Source organism: Megalops cyprinoides, chromosome 13, assembly GCF_013368585.1.
Source record: "Megalops cyprinoides isolate fMegCyp1 chromosome 13, fMegCyp1.pri, whole genome shotgun sequence".
NCBI lineage: Eukaryota > Metazoa > Chordata > Actinopteri > Elopiformes > Megalopidae > Megalops > Megalops cyprinoides.
Window position 1 is genome coordinate 11,671,528 of NC_050595.1, and position 18,553 is coordinate 11,690,080.

An 18,553-nucleotide genomic window follows, 5' to 3' on the forward strand; every position below is an offset into this window, starting at 1 on the left:
AACAACAACCACTGTAACCACAACACCTCCAACAACAACCACTGTAACCACCACACCTCCAACAACAACTACAGTAACTACTACCACTCCATCCACGGAGACACCAACCTCAACCACCCCAAGCACCACAGTTACCACAACACCCTCTACAACTGCCAGTCCACCTACTACAGCACCTTGTCATGGAAAAGAAATCTGTCAATGGTCAGACTGGATTGATGTGAGCCAACCTACATCTGGTCCTAATGGCGGTGATAATGAATCCATCCAAAAGATAATTGATGCTGGTGTGCAGATCTGCAGACATCCAGAGGCGGTTCAGTGCAGAGCTAAGCAATATCCAAACCTTCAACTCTCAGAGCTGGGGCAAGATGTGGAGTGTAACCCATCTGTTGGCTTGATTTGTTTGAACAAAAACCAGGGTCTGCAGAAACAGTGCTTTGACTATGAGATAAGGGTGAGATGTTGCAGCTGTCCTCCACCAACTCCTGTAACTACAACTCCGTCAACAACAACCACTGTAACCACAACACCTCCAACAACAACCACTGTAACCACCACTCCTCCAACAACAACTACAGTAACTACTACCACTCCATCCACGGAGACACCGACCTCAACCACCCCAAGCACCACAGTTACCACAACACCCTCTACAACTGCCAGTCCACCTACTACAGCACCTTGTCATGGAAAAGAAATCTGTCAATGGTCAGACTGGATTGATGTGAGCCAACCTACATCTGGTCCTAATGGCGGTGATAATGAATCCATCCAAAAGATAATTGATGCTGGTGTGCAGATCTGCAGACATCCAGAGGCGGTTCAGTGCAGAGCTAAGCAATATCCAAACCTTCAACTCTCAGAGCTGGGGCAAGATGTGGAGTGTAACCCATCTGTTGGCTTGATTTGTTTGAACAAAAACCAGGGTCTGCAGAAACAGTGCTTTGACTATGAGATAAGGGTGAGATGTTGCAGCTGTCCTCCACCAACTCCTGTAACTACAACTCCGTCAACAACAACCACTGTAACCACAACACCTCCAACAACAACCACTGTAACCACCACTCCTCCAACAACAACTACAGTAACTACTACCACTCCATCCACGGAGACACCCACCTCAACCACCCCAAGCACCACAGTTACCACAACACCCTCTACAACTGCCAGTCCACCTACTACAGCACCTTGTCATGGAAAAGAAATCTGTCAATGGTCAGACTGGATTGATGTGAGCCAACCTACATCTGGTCCTAATGGCGGTGATAATGAATCCATCCAAAAGATAATTGATGCTGGTGTGCAGATCTGCAGACATCCAGAGGCGGTTCAGTGCAGAGCTAAGGAATATCCAAACCTTCAACTCTCAGAGCTGGGGCAAGATGTGGAGTGTAACCCATCTGTTGGCTTGATTTGTTTGAACAAAAACCAGGGTCTGCAGAAACAGTGCTTTGACTATGAGATAAGGGTGAGATGTTGCAGCTGTCCTCCACCAACTCCTGTAACTACAACTCCGTCAACAACAACCACTGTAACCACAACACCTCCAACAACAACCACTGTAACCACAACGCCTCCAACAACAACCACTGTAACCACAACGCCTCCAACAACAACTGTAACCACAACACCTCCAACAACAACCACTGTAACCACCACTCCTCCAACAACAACTACAGTAACTACTACCACTCCATCCACGGAGACACCGACCTCAACCACCCCAAGCACCACAGTTACCACAACACCCTCTACAACTGCCAGTCCACCTACTACAGCACCTTGTCATGGAAAAGAAATCTGTCAATGGTCAGACTGGATTGATGTGAGCCAACCTACATCTGGTCCTAATGGCGGTGATAATGAATCCATCCAAAAGATAATTGATGCTGGTGTGCAGATCTGCAGACATCCAGAGGCGGTTCAGTGCAGAGCTAAGGAATATCCAAACCTTCAACTCTCAGAGCTGGGGCAAGATGTGGAGTGTAACCCATCTGTTGGCTTGATTTGTTTGAACAAAAACCAGGGTCTGCAGAAACAGTGCTTTGACTATGAGATAAGGGTGAGATGTTGCAGCTGTCCTCCACCAACTCCTGTAACTACAACTCCGTCAACAACAACCACTGTAACCACAACACCTCCAACAACAACCACTGTAACCACCACTCCTCCAACAACAACTACAGTAACTACTACCACTCCATCCACGGAGACACCGACCTCAACCACCCCAAGCACCACAGTTACCACAACACCCTCTACAACTGCCAGTCCACCTACTACAGCACCTTGTCATGGAAAAGAAATCTGTCAATGGTCAGACTGGATTGATGTGAGCCAACCTACATCTGGTCCTAATGGCGGTGATAATGAATCCATCCAAAAGATAATTGATGCTGGTGTGCAGATCTGCAGACATCCAGAGGCGGTTCAGTGCAGAGCTAAGCAATATCCAAACCTTCAACTCTCAGAGCTGGGGCAAGATGTGGAGTGTAACCCATCTGTTGGCTTGATTTGTTTGAACAAAAACCAGGGTCTGCAGAAACAGTGCTTTGACTATGAGATAAGGGTGAGATGTTGCAGCTGTCCTCCACCAACTCCTGTAACTACAACTCCGTCAACAACAACCACTGTAACCACAACACCTCCAACAACAACCACTGTAACCACCACACCTCCAACAACAACTACAGTAACTACTACCACTCCATCCACGGAGACACCAACCTCAACCACCCCAAGCACCACAGTTACCACAACACCCTCTACAACTGCCAGTCCACCTACTACAGCACCTTGTCATGGAAAAGAAATCTGTCAATGGTCAGACTGGATTGATGTGAGCCAACCTACATCTGGTCCTAATGGCGGTGATAATGAATCCATCCAAAAGATAATTGATGCTGGTGTGCAGATCTGCAGACATCCAGAGGCGGTTCAGTGCAGAGCTAAGCAATATCCAAACCTTCAACTCTCAGAGCTGGGGCAAGATGTGGAGTGTAACCCATCTGTTGGCTTGATTTGTTTGAACAAAAACCAGGGTCTGCAGAAACAGTGCTTTGACTATGAGATAAGGGTGAGATGTTGCAGCTGTCCTCCACCAACTCCTGTAACTACAACTCCATCAACAACAACCACTGTAACCACAACACCTCCAACAACAACCACTGTAACCACAACGCCTCCAACAACAACCACTGTAACCACAACGCCTCCAACAACAACTGTAACCACAACACCTCCAACAACAACCACTGTAACCACCACTCCTCCAACAACAACTACAGTAACTACTACCACTCCATCCACGGAGACACCGACCTCAACCACCCCAAGCACCACAGTTACCACAACACCCTCTACAACTGCCAGTCCACCTACTACAGCACCTTGTCATGGAAAAGAAATCTGTCAATGGTCAGACTGGATTGATGTGAGCCAACCTACATCTGGTCCTAATGGCGGTGATAATGAATCCATCCAAAAGATAGTTGATGCTGGTGTGCAGATCTGCAGACATCCAGAGGCGGTTCAGTGCAGAGCTAAGCAATATCCAAACCTTCAACTCTCAGAGCTGGGGCAAGATGTGGAGTGTAACCCATCTGTTGGCTTGATTTGTTTGAACAAAAACCAGGGTCTGCAGAAACAGTGCTTTGACTATGAGATAAGGGTGAGATGTTGCAGCTGTCCTCCACCAACTCCTGTAACTACAACTCCGTCAACAACAACCACTGTAACCACAACACCTCCAACAACAACCACTGTAACCACCACTCCTCCAACAACAACTACAGTAACTACTACCACTCCATCCACGGAGACACCGACCTCAACCACCCCAAGCACCACAGTTACCACAACACCCTCTACAACTGCCAGTCCACCTACTACAGCACCTTGTCATGGAAAAGAAATCTGTCAATGGTCAGACTGGATTGATGTGAGCCAACCTACATCTGGTCCTAATGGCGGTGATAATGAATCCATCCAAAAGATAATTGATGCTGGTGTGCAGATCTGCAGACATCCAGAGGCGGTTCAGTGCAGAGCTAAGCAATATCCAAACCTTCAACTCTCAGAACTGGGGCAAGATGTGGAGTGTAACCCATCTGTTGGCTTGATTTGTTTGAACAAAAACCAGGGTCTGCAGAAACAGTGCTTTGACTATGAGATAAGGGTGAGATGTTGCAGCTGTCCTCCACCAACTCCTGTAACTACAACTCCGTCAACAACAACCACTGTAACCACAACACCTCCAACAACAACCACTGTAACCACAACGCCTCCAACAACAACCACTGTAACCACAACGCCTCCAACAACAACTGTAACCACAACACCTCCAACAACAACCACTGTAACCACCACTCTTCCAACAACAACTACAGTAACTACTACCACTCCATCCACGGAGACACCGACCTCAACCACCCCAAGCACCACAGTTACCACAACACCCTCTACAACTGCCAGTCCACCTACTACAGCACCTTGTCATGGAAAAGAAATCTGTCAATGGTCAGACTGGATTGATGTGAGCCAACCTACATCTGGTCCTAATGGCGGTGATAATGAATCCATCCAAAAGATAATTGATGCTGGTGTGCAGATCTGCAGACATCCAGAGGCGGTTCAGTGCAGAGCTAAGCAATATCCAAACCTTCAACTCTCAGAGCTGGGGCAAGATGTGGAGTGTAACCCATCTGTTGGCTTGATTTGTTTGAACAAAAACCAGGGTCTGCAGAAACAGTGCTTTGACTATGAGATAAGGGTGAGATGTTGCAGCTGTCCTCCACCAACTCCTGTAACTACAACTCCATCAACAACAACCACTGTAACCACAACACCTCCAACAACAACCACTGTAACCACCACTCCTCCAACAACAACTACAGTAACTACTACCACTCCATCCACGGAGACACCGACCTCAACCACCCCAAGCACCACAGTTACCACAACACCCTCTACAACTGCCAGTCCACCTACTACAGCACCTTGTCATGGAAAAGAAATCTGTCAATGGTCAGACTGGATTGATGTGAGCCAACCTACATCTGGTCCTAATGGCGGTGATAATGAATCCATCCAAAAGATAATTGATGCTGGTGTGCAGATCTGCAGACATCCAGAGGCGGTTCAGTGCAGAGCTAAGCAATATCCAAACCTTCAACTCTCAGAGCTGGGGCAAGATGTGGAGTGTAACCCATCTGTTGGCTTGATTTGTTTGAACAAAAACCAGGGTCTGCAGAAACAGTGCTTTGACTATGAGATAAGGGTGAGATGTTGCAGCTGTCCTCCACCAACTCCTGTAACTACAACTCCGTCAACAACAACCACTGTAACCACAACACCTCCAACAACAACCACTGTAACCACCACTCCTCCAACAACAACTACAGTAACTACTACCACTCCATCCACGGAGACACCCACCTCAACCACCCCAAGCACCACAGTTACCACAACACCCTCTACAACTGCCAGTCCACCTACTACAGCACCTTGTCATGGAAAAGAAATCTGTCAATGGTCAGACTGGATTGATGTGAGCCAACCTACATCTGGTCCTAATGGCGGTGATAATGAATCCATCCAAAAGATAATTGATGCTGGTGTGCAGATCTGCAGACATCCAGAGGCGGTTCAGTGCAGAGCTAAGGAATATCCAAACCTTCAACTCTCAGAGCTGGGGCAAGATGTGGAGTGTAACCCATCTGTTGGCTTGATTTGTTTGAACAAAAACCAGGGTCTGCAGAAACAGTGCTTTGACTATGAGATAAGGGTGAGATGTTGCAGCTGTCCTCCACCAACTCCTGTAACTACAACTCCGTCAACAACAACCACTGTAACCACAACACCTCCAACAACAACCACTGTAACCACAACGCCTCCAACAACAACCACTGTAACCACAACGCCTCCAACAACAACTGTAACCACAACACCTCCAACAACAACCACTGTAACCACCACTCCTCCAACAACAACTACAGTAACTACTACCACTCCATCCACGGAGACACCGACCTCAACCACCCCAAGCACCACAGTTACCACAACACCCTCTACAACTGCCAGTCCACCTACTACAGCACCTTGTCATGGAAAAGAAATCTGTCAATGGTCAGACTGGATTGATGTGAGCCAACCTACATCTGGTCCTAATGGCGGTGATAATGAATCCATCCAAAAGATAATTGATGCTGGTGTGCAGATCTGCAGACATCCAGAGGCGGTTCAGTGCAGAGCTAAGCAATATCCAAACCTTCAACTCTCAGAGCTGGGGCAAGATGTGGAGTGTAACCCATCTGTTGGCTTGATTTGTTTGAACAAAAACCAGGGTCTGCAGAAACAGTGCTTTGACTATGAGATAAGGGTGAGATGTTGCAGCTGTCCTCCACCAACTCCTGTAACTACAACTCCGTCAACAACAACCACTGTAACCACAACACCTCCAACAACAACCACTGTAACCACAACGCCTCCAACAACAACCACTGTAACCACAACGCCTCCAACAACAACTGTAACCACAACACCTCCAACAACAACCACTGTAACCACAACACCTCCAACAACAACTACAGTAACTACTACCACTCCATCCACGGAGACACCCACCTCAACCACCCCAAGCACCACAGTTACCACAACACCCTCTACAACTGCCAGTCCACCTACTACAGCACCTTGTCATGGAAAAGAAATCTGTCAATGGTCAGACTGGATTGATGTGAGCCAACCTACATCTGGTCCTAATGGCGGTGATAATGAATCCATCCAAAAGATAATTGATGCTGGTGTGCAGATCTGCAGACATCCAGAGGCGGTTCAGTGCAGAGCTAAGGAATATCCAAACCTTCAACTCTCAGAGCTGGGGCAAGATGTGGAGTGTAATCCATCTGTTGGCTTGATTTGTTTGAACAAAAACCAGGGTCTGCAGAAACAGTGCTTTGACTATGAGATAAGGGTGAGATGTTGCAGCTGTCCTCCACCAACTCCTGTAACTACAACTCCGTCAACAACAACCACTGTAACCACAACACCTCCAACAACAACCACTGTAACCACAACGCCTCCAACAACAACCACTGTAACCACAACGCCTCCAACAACAACTGTAACCACAACACCTCCAACAACAACCACTGTAACCACCACTCCTCCAACAACAACTACAGTAACTACTACCACTCCATCCACGGAGACACCGACCTCAACCACCCCAAGCACCACAGTTACCACAACACCCTCTACAACTGCCAGTCCACCTACTACAGCACCTTGTCATGGAAAAGAAATCTGTCAATGGTCAGACTGGATTGATGTGAGCCAACCTACATCTGGTCCTAATGGCGGTGATAATGAATCCATCCAAAAGATAATTGATGCTGGTGTGCAGATCTGCAGACATCCAGAGGCGGTTCAGTGCAGAGCTAAGCAATATCCAAACCTTCAACTCTCAGAGCTGGGGCAAGATGTGGAGTGTAACCCATCTGTTGGCTTGATTTGTTTGAACAAAAACCAGGGTCTGCAGAAACAGTGCTTTGACTATGAGATAAGGGTGAGATGTTGCAGCTGTCCTCCACCAACTCCTGTAACTACAACTCCGTCAACAACAACCACTGTAACCACAACACCTCCAACAACAACCACTGTAACCACAACGCCTCCAACAACAACCACTGTAACCACAACGCCTCCAACAACAACTGTAACCACAACACCTCCAACAACAACCACTGTAACCACAACACCTCCAACAACAACTACAGTAACTACTACCACTCCATCCACGGAGACACCGACCTCAACCACCCCAAGCACCACAGTTACCACAACACCCTCTACAACTGCCAGTCCACCTACTACAGCACCTTGTCATGGAAAAGAAATCTGTCAATGGTCAGACTGGATTGATGTGAGCCAACCTACATCTGGTCCTAATGGCGGTGATAATGAATCCATCCAAAAGATAATTGATGCTGGTGTGCAGATCTGCAGACATCCAGAGGCGGTTCAGTGCAGAGCTAAGGAATATCCAAACCTTCAACTCTCAGAGCTGGGGCAAGATGTGGAGTGTAACCCATCTGTTGGCTTGATTTGTTTGAACAAAAACCAGGGTCTGCAGAAACAGTGCTTTGACTATGAGATAAGGGTGAGATGTTGCAGCTGTCCTCCACCAACTCCTGTAACTACAACTCCGTCAACAACAACCACTGTAACCACAACACCTCCAACAACAACCACTGTAACCACAACGCCTCCAACAACAACCACTGTAACCACAACGCCTCCAACAACAACTGTAACCACAACACCTCCAACAACAACCACTGTAACCACAACACCTCCAACAACAACTACAGTAACTACTACCACTCCATCCACGGAGACACCGACCTCAACCACCCCAAGCACCACAGTTACCACAACACCCTCTACAACTGCCAGTCCACCTACTACAGCACCTTGTCATGGAAAAGAAATCTGTCAATGGTCAGACTGGATTGATGTGAGCCAACCTACATCTGGTCCTAATGGCGGTGATAATGAATCCATCCAAAAGATAGTTGATGCTGGTGTGCAGATCTGCAGACATCCAGAGGCGGTTCAGTGCAGAGCTAAGCAATATCCAAACCTTCAACTCTCAGAGCTGGGGCAAGATGTGGAGTGTAACCCATCTGTTGGCTTGATTTGTTTGAACAAAAACCAGGGTCTGCAGAAACAGTGCTTTGACTATGAGATAAGGGTGAGATGTTGCAGCTGTCCTCCACCAACTCCTGTAACTACAACTCCATCAACAACAACCACTGTAACCACAACACCTCCAACAACAACCACTGTAACCACCACTCCTCCAACAACAACTACAGTAACTACTACCACTCCATCCACGGAGACACCGACCTCAACCACCCCAAGCACCACAGTTACCACAACACCCTCTACAACTGCCAGTCCACCTACTACAGCACCTTGTCATGGAAAAGAAATCTGTCAATGGTCAGACTGGATTGATGTGAGCCAACCTACATCTGGTCCTAATGGCGGTGATAATGAATCCATCCAAAAGATAATTGATGCTGGTGTGCAGATCTGCAGACATCCAGAGGCGGTTCAGTGCAGAGCTAAGCAATATCCAAACCTTCAACTCTCAGAGCTGGGGCAAGATGTGGAGTGTAACCCATCTGTTGGCTTGATTTGTTTGAACAAAAACCAGGGTCTGCAGAAACAGTGCTTTGACTATGAGATAAGGGTGAGATGTTGCAGCTGTCCTCCACCAACTCCTGTAACTACAACTCCGTCAACAACAACCACTGTAACCACAACACCTCCAACAACAACCACTGTAACCACAACACCTCCAACAACAACTACGGTAACTACTACCACTCCATCCACGGAGACACCGATCTCAACCACCCCAAGCACCACAGTTACCACAACACCCTCTACAACTGCCAGTCCACCCACTACAGCACCCTGTGATGGAAAGGAAGTATGCTACTGGTCCGATTGGATTGATGTGAGCCAACCTACATCTGGTCCTAATGGCGGTGATAATGAATCCATCCAAAAGATAATTGACTCTGGTATTTACATCTGCAGCTATCCTCTGGCGGTTCAGTGTAGAGCTAAGAAATATCCCAACCTTCAGCTCTCAGAGCTGGGGCAAGATGTGGAGTGTAACCCATCTGTTGGCTTGATTTGTTTGAACAAAAACCAGGGTCTGCAGAAACAGTGCTTTGACTATGAGATAAGGGTGAAATGTTGCACCTGTCCTCCATCAACTACCTCAACAGCCACCACCGTACCCACAACTCCGTCAACAACAACGACAGTGACCACAACTCCATCAACAACCACTGTGACCACAAGTCCATCAACAACAACCACTGTAACCACAACACCTCCACCAACAACAACTTTACCCATTGTAACCAAAACAATCCCTACAACTACCATTCCCCATCCCATTCCCCAGTGCATGTGCAAATACAATGGGACATCATTTCCACAAGGTAAATTTTTAATCACGCAATGAAATATAATCCAGAAGAAATTAATGTTCACTTTTTATGCAGATAAGTTCAATTGAGCAACTTTTCATTTTTCCATCTGCTTTTTCACAGGTTCGGAGATCTACAACGTCACCGACCATGCTGGGTTTTGTTTCACGGCTTTCTGCAATGAAACTTGTGGAATAGTCAAAAATTTTGGTCCATGTTACACCACAGTAACTCCCTCTGTAACTCCATCCACTTCAACTTCACCATCCACTTCAACGTCACCATCCACTTCAACATCACCATCATCAACAACTCAAATTGATTGTGACCAATACCATCCACCAAAAAAGGTAATCAGTAATAATAATGCTGAAAAATTATTCAACTAGGTATTGCCTTAGAATTATATAGGATGATAGTAAATTTATGTTGCATGAAATACCTGTTTGCACTATGTTTATATATTTTTTTATTCTGTAGAGTGGTGAATCATGGAGGTATGACAACTGCACCATAGCGACCTGCTACAGTGGGTCAGTTACCTTGAAGCCAGTGCAGTGTGATCCTGTGAAGCCAATTGTTTGTGAAAATAACCTTCCTCCTGTGAAGGTCTATGATGAGTCTGGATGTTGCTATCAATACCAATGTCAATGTAAGTCCTGAGAAATGATTCTTAGTATTTCTCAACATTGATTTGTTGAAAAGATTTAATTTTTAATCAGAGCAGCTCTCAAAATATGACCAAAACTTAACTTTATTTAAAATTTAATTCATTCCTTTACACTTCCATAACAGAGAAAACACCATCAAGTTTCATTAGGATGTTTGGTGAAAAGAGGTTTGCTTAATGTACAGGTGATAAATGTATATTTTATATTGAGCAATCCTCCTTTAACAAAACTGTTTTCGTGTACAATAAAATACGTACGTCTCTGTATATTAGATGATACTATTACTTATTGTCATCTACTTATTACACGACTACTGGATGGAACCACATTAGATTTCTGTTACTTTCAGCATATTAACAAACAGGCTTTCTAAGAGTGTTCCTTGTGTCCTTCTAGGTGTCTGCTATGGATGGGGAGATCCTCATTATGTAACTTTTGATGGGACTTACTACGCTTTCCAAGGAGACTGTTCTTATGTCTTGGTCAAAGAGATACACCCAAAATACAACTTCAGTGTTGTCATTGACAACTACATGTGCGATTCCCCTGATGGTTTGTCCTGCCCCCAGTCCCTAACAGTGTATTACCAATCCTATGAGATCTTTATGACCCAGAAGGACATTCATGGAGTGTTCACAAACTTGGTAATTTTTACTTACATTGTTTACTCTGTCTGTGTTAAGAAAGCATTGATGACCTATATTACATTTAATGATTAGGTTGTAAGTGTCATCTCCATGTAAACTAAGCACTGTTACCTTCCTACATTTTGAATAATTTCAATGCCTTGTTGGACACTCTGGCTTTCACACTGCAATATTTTTAGAAATAATGTTTTATATTAGACTCACTGTGTTGTGTATTTTAGCATTGCACATTGCAAGTTATTGGTGCCACAATTCAAGAAGTAGAGGGTGAAATTAAAGTTACCGCTCAACTATTTCTCAGATTTATATCAACGGCAAACAAATCATCCCTGCCTATGAAAACAAAGACTTCAGGATCTCAGACAACGGAATTGAAACACTCTTAGTCATACCTGCCATAGATGCACGTGTTTCCTTCAGAGGCCTCATGTTCAGCATTTACCTGCCCTACTCTAAATTCTACAACAACACAGAGGGGCAGTGTGGTAAGTGCTTACAAATATGTTTTGTGTAGTAATAATAATACAAAATAATAATAATTATTATTCTTATTAATAATAGTAGTTGAAGTAGTAAAGCATTAATTGTAATAATGTAACAATGTATTAGAGTAACTTAATACTTTGTATTATCTATCAAATATAACAACCGTGTGTGTTACACAGACCTTTTTATTTAACAGACAAGGCCTAGCCATTTTGCATCCTGCATGCTAAATGTTTGTCTTCCTCTATGTGTATAACTACTGTATTACTGTATTTTTCAATGTTTAAGGAACCTGTGACAACAACCGCAAGGATGACTGTCGTTTACCCAGTGGGAAAATAGACAAATCCTGTCCAGATATGGCGAACCATTGGAATGTTACAGGGAAGAATGACAGTCACTGTGGGCAACAACAACCAACACCAAGCCCATCGCCCAAACCATGTCAAACCCATCCAGCCATCTGTAAAGTCATCGAGAATGAGTAAGAGCCGCAGTTTGCTCAATTGGATTTACTTCTCAGCCATATTTGTTGCCAGACATGAATAGTGTTGTACTGTCTGTTCTATTAATATTGTAGCTTCATACTAACACACCCCAAAAAATTAAATCAAGCCTTGTCGTATGTAGGGAGAGCACAATGGCGGTGTGATTATTTTAACATTTTTGTTACCCTGCTATGACACTATCCTTAATATTTCAGGATATTTGAAGAGTGCCACAAGGTCATCCCCTATGAGCCATTTGTGATAGCTTGTGAGTTTGATGTCTGCCACATGCCAGACAGCCATATTGGCTGTACAAGTGTGCAGATATATGCAGCTACTTGTTCCATGGCAGGAATCTGTATCGACTGGAGAAACTCCACAGGTGGAGAGTGCGGTAAGAAAGAATGTCACTCCACATAACATTGTTAGGAGACCTGCCTTGCCCTGTACTGATTCCCATTACATGTATTTAGCAAATTCTCTCCATTTTAATTGCAGACTACACATGTGAAGAACCTAAAGTTTATGAGCCATGTGGTCCTCTGATAGAGCCAACCTGTGATGTCAGGTATGTTGAAAACTGTGTGTGTGTGTGTGCGCACTTATGCGTGTGTGTGTGGGGGGGGATTGATATACCAACATCTTACCTATTGCTTTCAAAAACTTTACGAACCATTCATTTGATAAAAGGTGATGAATAAATATTTGGCAAACCTTTATTTTAAAATGGCTGGTTTACCTGATATCAAGTTTATTAACTCACTTTATATACCTAACGTAAAAAATACCATGAAATTGAATCTTGTCCATTGTCTTTTTCTTTTGGGCAGTTTTACTTGTTCAGAGACAAATTTTGTATTTGGCAGGTATTATGTATAGGAATTATAAGCACTCCAGAGCATAGATAGCATTTTCTTCTCTTTGTATCATTTCATAGGTACAATACAAAATTCATCAAGGAGGTGAACCAGTTCAGCGTGATGGGAAATATCCTTACAGAAGGATGTTTCTGTCCTCCTGGAACGACCCTTTTGAGCTCTGACTCTGATGAGTGTGTCTCCTTCGACTGTGGTAAGCAGAGGACCAAAAACAGCCAATTATGCCAATTATGAAACACTAGTCCTAGTCTTGTGCTATTTTTTTTTTTTTCATTCATTCATACATTCATTTCACATCAAAAAAAAATTAATTGAATTGTGCACGCTTATTGCTGTATAAGAACAGAAATAGAAACAGGAAGACAATTTTGTCAAAAAAAAAAAAATCTACTGGCTCAGATAACTGACAGTTTTCTTGTGTGTGTGTGTGTGTTTTCTTTAGAATACTGCCTGTTACCAAATGGAAAGCCGAAAAGGGTAATTTTACTGTTAACTCTTTATTCTTTCAGCTGATTGTTTAGGTTTCCTATACTTCTAAACCTGTCCCAAACCATTTGTATTTTTGGCCAAGCATTCATAGGTAACATTACACAAATAAATCATGAATGTCGATAAACTGAGGTAAATTCAAATAGAAAAGCATTCATTTTGTAACAGATTTAAGGTAACCCTAACCCATGCCCTAACCCTATATACATTTTCAATTCTAACACTAGTTTGGGTGTGGAGATTTTATATATTCTTAGCTGTTAAAAATTGATCCACTTACTTCTCACACTGTATTTTTACATCAGAGTTGGATGGTTTTGAGCATTTTTTGAAGAATGCTAACTGCATATTCTGCCCTAAGCGCTTGAAACTGTGCATACTTAAGCTCTGATTAGTTGATGCTCTTGTGACACATGCACTGACTGGCTTCTTTTCACTGGTGTAGGCCGGTGAGACCTGGACAAGTGACTGCCAGAACTGTGTGTGCGACACTGACACTCTGCACATCCTCTGCACGCCGGTGGATTGTCCACCTCAGCCACCTGTTACCTGCGACGAAGTGGGACAAATAGTGGTCATCGAGACAAAGGGTTGCTGCCAGAAGACCGTATGCGGTGAGTAGCCCAGCTGGACTTGATTCATTGGGTCAGACTGTGCAGTTTCACCGGTTTTGGAACCAAGAGCATTAAACCAACCCCTGTGTAAAAGCTGTTCCCTTTGCTGCCCCTCTGGAGGGACCTATTATGTATGTTTTCAATGCACTGTTGCTGTATCCAGTCAGTTGCAAAACTTTCTTTGTTCTGTCTTTTCCCACAGCATGCCAAAACAATAGCATCTGTCCTGCGAAACACACCTGTGAGCCTGGATACACACTAGAAGTGACCATGGGCGCCTGCTGCCCTAAATATACATGCCGTGAGTTCCTTTTTTTTAACCCCCATGGGCGTAGAGGGAGATTCCCCCTTACAGCACAAAACTTGCTGTGAGCATGTTGCTACCTGATTATAGATATCTGATATCCTAGCTGGGATTTTCTCGTTCTTCAGGGTTCCTACGCAGTATGGAAAAGTATGGAATTTGATTTTAGTAATTTCCAGGTCTGGATAAGTATGGACAAAAGAAAAGAGAGTATGGAAGAATATTTGTGTTTCCAGACTTTTGCCCCTATTCTGTTTTCTAAAATATAAAATCCAGAATTTCTAAAAATAAATTGATCATACAAGCAGAGTGTTTTTCATGGCGTTTGGAGCAGGCAGCCAACACAGCCAAAATGTTTACCACTGTGTGAGAGAGAGCGCGCGGGCCAGAAGGCAAGAAGTATGGCATGTGACTAAACGCACACTCCTACACAGAACTGCCTCTACGCCTGTATATCACAGCCTGCAAAACAGCTCTGCCCAAAGTGCCTTGTAACTGTACCAAATCCGGACATCCACGACCAAATTAGTTTGAAAGCGGCAATATCTTTGAATTGCATATATACAGTACATAGCATCACAAATAACCAAATATTAAGCTTGTCTGAACATTTAAGAGTTATGCAGTGATGTAGTTATCAGAAACGTATCCCTTCTGCATAAGAAAACCATACAGCTGCGTTCTTCATCGTTTCCATGGACACAGTGAATAAACAAGGCTGCACAGACACCGTGAAAATTAAATTATTTAACTTTTTTCAGCTCACTTTCAGTTCTTATTTATAAAAGAGCCTAAGAAATATGGGGGAACAATAATATGTATATATTTACTTAATAAACATCTATTTTAACAGCTATTTGTACTCAGATGTCAAATATGGTCTGAAAAATCTACCAAGAAGTCTGGAAATTTGAATCTGGAAAAGTATGGAATTTTGAAATGGAAAATGTGTAGGAACCCTGATTCTTTCATTGTATCGTGTATATATATATATATATATATATATATATATATATATATACATATATATATATATATACATATATATATATCCATTAGAGAAGTAATTATTTAATAAGCTTATAGTATGAATTTTTCACCACAAAAATTTCACTAACCAAATTCATTACAGCTCTGCTCTCAGTTTTTTAGATTATGCTAGAGATTTAAACATTTCAGCATACTGTCTTGAATGAAATGGTGTTTTTTTGATGGCATCCTTTGAATTCCAACCACCTTTACCTTTAATTTTGTCTTTCTTTACAGTACCCAAAGCCGTCTGTGTCTCCAATGGCACGGAATATAAGGTCAGAACCAACTTCAGTGTTTGTTAGAGACAATCATTTCCAAGGAATGAGAGGAGTGGTTTGGTTGGCCCTCATCTGTGACTTCTAGTTACTTGCATTTACTTCATTATTTTCCCTGTTGTTTTTGAGAAGACTGAACAAAAGTACTTTAATATTACTGCAGTGGGCTCAAAGTTCTGTAAGCGATGGAGGGAAACAGCACCGTGTCCTTTGCTACAAATTTTTTAATGCAACTCTTTTGTGTGCTCCTTCAGCCAGGAGACATTGTTCCCAAAGCCAAGTGTGAACAGTGTATTTGCAGCCATGAGGTGGATTCAAACACCCATCTGCACAGCATTAAATGTACACCAACACCCTGCGACACTCACTGTCCGCTGGTAAGTGACCATTGAGTTGGTTGGTCGGATGCAATTTCAAATATTAGGATAGATCATTTTAGTTCCCTCACTGACACACTAATCAAACAAAATACTCAATTTAACTTAAATGCATTCTCCATTTTTGTCTTTTCTTGGCCGTGGAAAATTAGTTCTAAAACTGTTACCAGCTATTAAATCTACTCTGCTAAAACTATCAAAAGTAATACAATTTAGATTTTGTCTGTTGCTGTATCTACATGGTTACAAGGAAAAGTATGACAGTTTCAAACTGAAATAGAAAGATTGCTTTAAGACAGAATGAAGTGTCAGGTTGTACATCTAAGTGATCTCTCATCTTTTTCTGCAGGGCTTTGAGCACCAACCTGTACCTGGGCAGTGCTGTGGAAAGTGTGTGCAGACCAGCTGTGTTATTATCCTGCCTGACCAAACTGTGCACACTGTAAAGGTGAATACAAAAAAAACCCTAATGGCAAAGTATATTCAAAATATGGCTGCTCCCAAAAATTCAAAATAAAACCATGGTTGTGTTGATGCAGAGGGTAAATTTGTATCACACACAGCCTCACACACAATGAGGATCTGTGCTTTGTCACTATATTTACCTCCACTCTTCAATTCCACAGCCTGGTTCCACCTGGTCGGCCCCTGGTAATAAGTGTGTGAAATATGAGTGCATAAAGATAGAAAATCAACTTATATCCATGGAGTCCAAGATTGTCTGCCCTGAGTTCAATCCGGAAGACTGCATTCCAGTAAGTGAATTGAATAACTAGACCTTATCACACCCATTGAACACTTTGCCATTTACACTGACCTGACCTCAAAAATAAGGACAGGTGTGGCCAAGGCTAAGACTTAGACCAAGATTAATCTCTGACCAAGATTAATATTTGAAGCTATGGAGTACAGGGGTGATATGACTTGGAGCAGTGCTGGTGATGATGTTTTAGGTAGGAGGGGAATCATGATGTGTCACTCAGTCCATTCACTTAGTAGGAATTGCTTTTATCAGCTACAAGGTGAGGTACCTGTGCATAGGAAAGGAAGCGTTATGACCTTAAGGGAGGAATGAATTGTGGGATACATACTGTATGGCACATGGTGCCACGCTCTTCTGTTAGCCTACCATAAAGAGCAAATCCTTAATCTACTTGAATCCCCTATTAAACTGCTGATTATGCAAAGAAGATTGTCTAATTGTTTCATTTCTGCAGGGAACTGAAGTTATTGCGCCAGATGGCTGCTGTCATGTCTGTAAGTAAACTGGAACCCAGCCCTCTTTATTTTTGATAACATAATAGAGTGGGATGTTTCTAACCGTATGCGAGGAGGGCATTGCTGTTATTTCATGTAGTCTTACTAGCCTGACCTTAACCCTGAACATGTTCCCTAAGTGTTATCTCATAACCATTATTGAGTTGTGTCCCTGTCTGTCATATTGACTGATCTATCACTCCAATCTGTTACTAATTGTTTTGTTAAACTCATTAAGCCTTGAATCCAGTAGCAAATTCTGAAAAGAAAATATTTGGATGAAGCTGGATTAGTAAGTGTGTGGTGAAACCCTACCTTTTTTTGCCAGGTATTAAAAAATGGCAGCCATGTAACGTGACAAGGACTGTTTCCCACCTGGTCAGTGATGGCTGCCAATCTGTGAAGCCAGTAGAAATGACGACTTGTGCCGGCTCATGTGAGACCTCCTCCATGTAAGTGTGTGGATCAAAGAACTGTGGTTACAGCTGACACACTTGTGATGTCCTTCTTTCCATTTGTTCATTGTTAACATGAGTGTACTTCAATGTGTTTTAGGAATTAGAATTTGTTCACTGGCCCAGATTATGAATATCTGTTTCAACGTGCTATTGAGCTGGTCCCCAGTAGGTTACCAAAGACTTCTGTGCCTTTGAAACAACAGCCTCACTCTCATCCCACTCCTCTCTCCGCTTTTACGTTCAGGTACTCCTTCCAAGCCAAAATGGTGCAGCGATCCTGTTCTTGCTGCCAAGAAACAGCTGTCAGTAAGAAGCAGGTGGAGATGGTCTGCCCTGATGGGTCGAAGTTCAAACACTCCTACGTGTATATCGAACAGTGCGGCTGCCTCCGAACCGAGTGCACGACGGAAGAGACAAAAGCCCAAGCCCAAGCCCAAGCCCAAGCCCAAGAGAAAGCAAAACTGCACCGCAGGAGACGATGAAGGAGAGACGGCGACAATGACGCGTCGTCCGTTTGAATCTATTCTTTATTTATGTTTTTCATTTAAAGTCTGATTG

General features: G+C 43.4%; 2 protein-coding genes across 2 annotated transcripts; both read left to right on the forward strand.

Moving 5' to 3' along the window:
• The first annotated feature begins 2,577 nt into the window (after positions 1–2,577).
• LOC118788293 (mucin-5AC-like) lies at positions 2,578–9,027 on the forward strand. The gene is made up of 7 exons (XM_036544250.1): positions 2,578–2,635; positions 2,926–3,002; positions 3,491–6,015; positions 6,424–6,609; positions 7,045–7,203; positions 7,609–8,622; positions 8,883–9,027. The coding sequence occupies exons 1-7, from the start codon at positions 2,578–2,580 to the stop codon at positions 9,025–9,027; spliced, it is 4,164 nt and encodes a 1,387-aa protein (XP_036400143.1).
• Positions 9,028–9,639: 612 nt separating this feature from the next.
• Positions 9,640–18,550, forward strand: LOC118788294 (intestinal mucin-like protein). Its single transcript, XM_036544251.1, has 19 exons — positions 9,640–10,031; positions 10,143–10,369; positions 10,500–10,671; positions 11,087–11,334; positions 11,639–11,822; positions 12,112–12,307; positions 12,527–12,705; positions 12,810–12,879; positions 13,249–13,382; positions 13,632–13,666; positions 14,124–14,292; positions 14,495–14,593; positions 15,863–15,903; positions 16,158–16,280; positions 16,630–16,728; positions 16,907–17,035; positions 17,498–17,537; positions 17,866–17,989; positions 18,240–18,550. The coding sequence occupies exons 1-19, from the start codon at positions 9,998–10,000 to the stop codon at positions 18,475–18,477; spliced, it is 2,541 nt and encodes an 846-aa protein (XP_036400144.1). The 5' UTR covers positions 9,640–9,997; the 3' UTR covers positions 18,478–18,550.
• Positions 18,551–18,553: the final 3 nt, after the last annotated feature.

What these genes read in the sequence shown, in the direction of transcription:
- LOC118788293 (XM_036544250.1), top strand. Translation starts at nt 2,578, where the DNA reads ATGTTGCAGCTGTCCTCCACCAACTCCTGTAACTACAACTCCGTCAAC. An exon ending in ACAGTAACTACTACCACTCC is followed by an intron (nt 6,016 to 6,423) that starts ATCCACGGAGAC and finishes TCCTGTAACTAC; the next exon opens with AACTCCGTCAACAACAACCA. An exon ending in ACAGTAACTACTACCACTCC is followed by an intron (nt 7,204 to 7,608) that starts ATCCACGGAGAC and finishes AACTCCTGTAAC; the next exon opens with TACAACTCCGTCAACAACAA.
- LOC118788294 (XM_036544251.1), top strand. Translation starts at nt 9,998, where the DNA reads ATGTGCAAATACAATGGGACATCATTTCCACAAG. An exon ending in CAACACAGAGGGGCAGTGTG is followed by an intron (nt 11,823 to 12,111) that starts GTAAGTGCTTAC and finishes TCAATGTTTAAG; the next exon opens with GAACCTGTGACAACAACCGC. An exon ending in TCATGTGAGACCTCCTCCAT is followed by an intron (nt 17,990 to 18,239) that starts GTAAGTGTGTGG and finishes TTTTACGTTCAG; the next exon opens with GTACTCCTTCCAAGCCAAAA.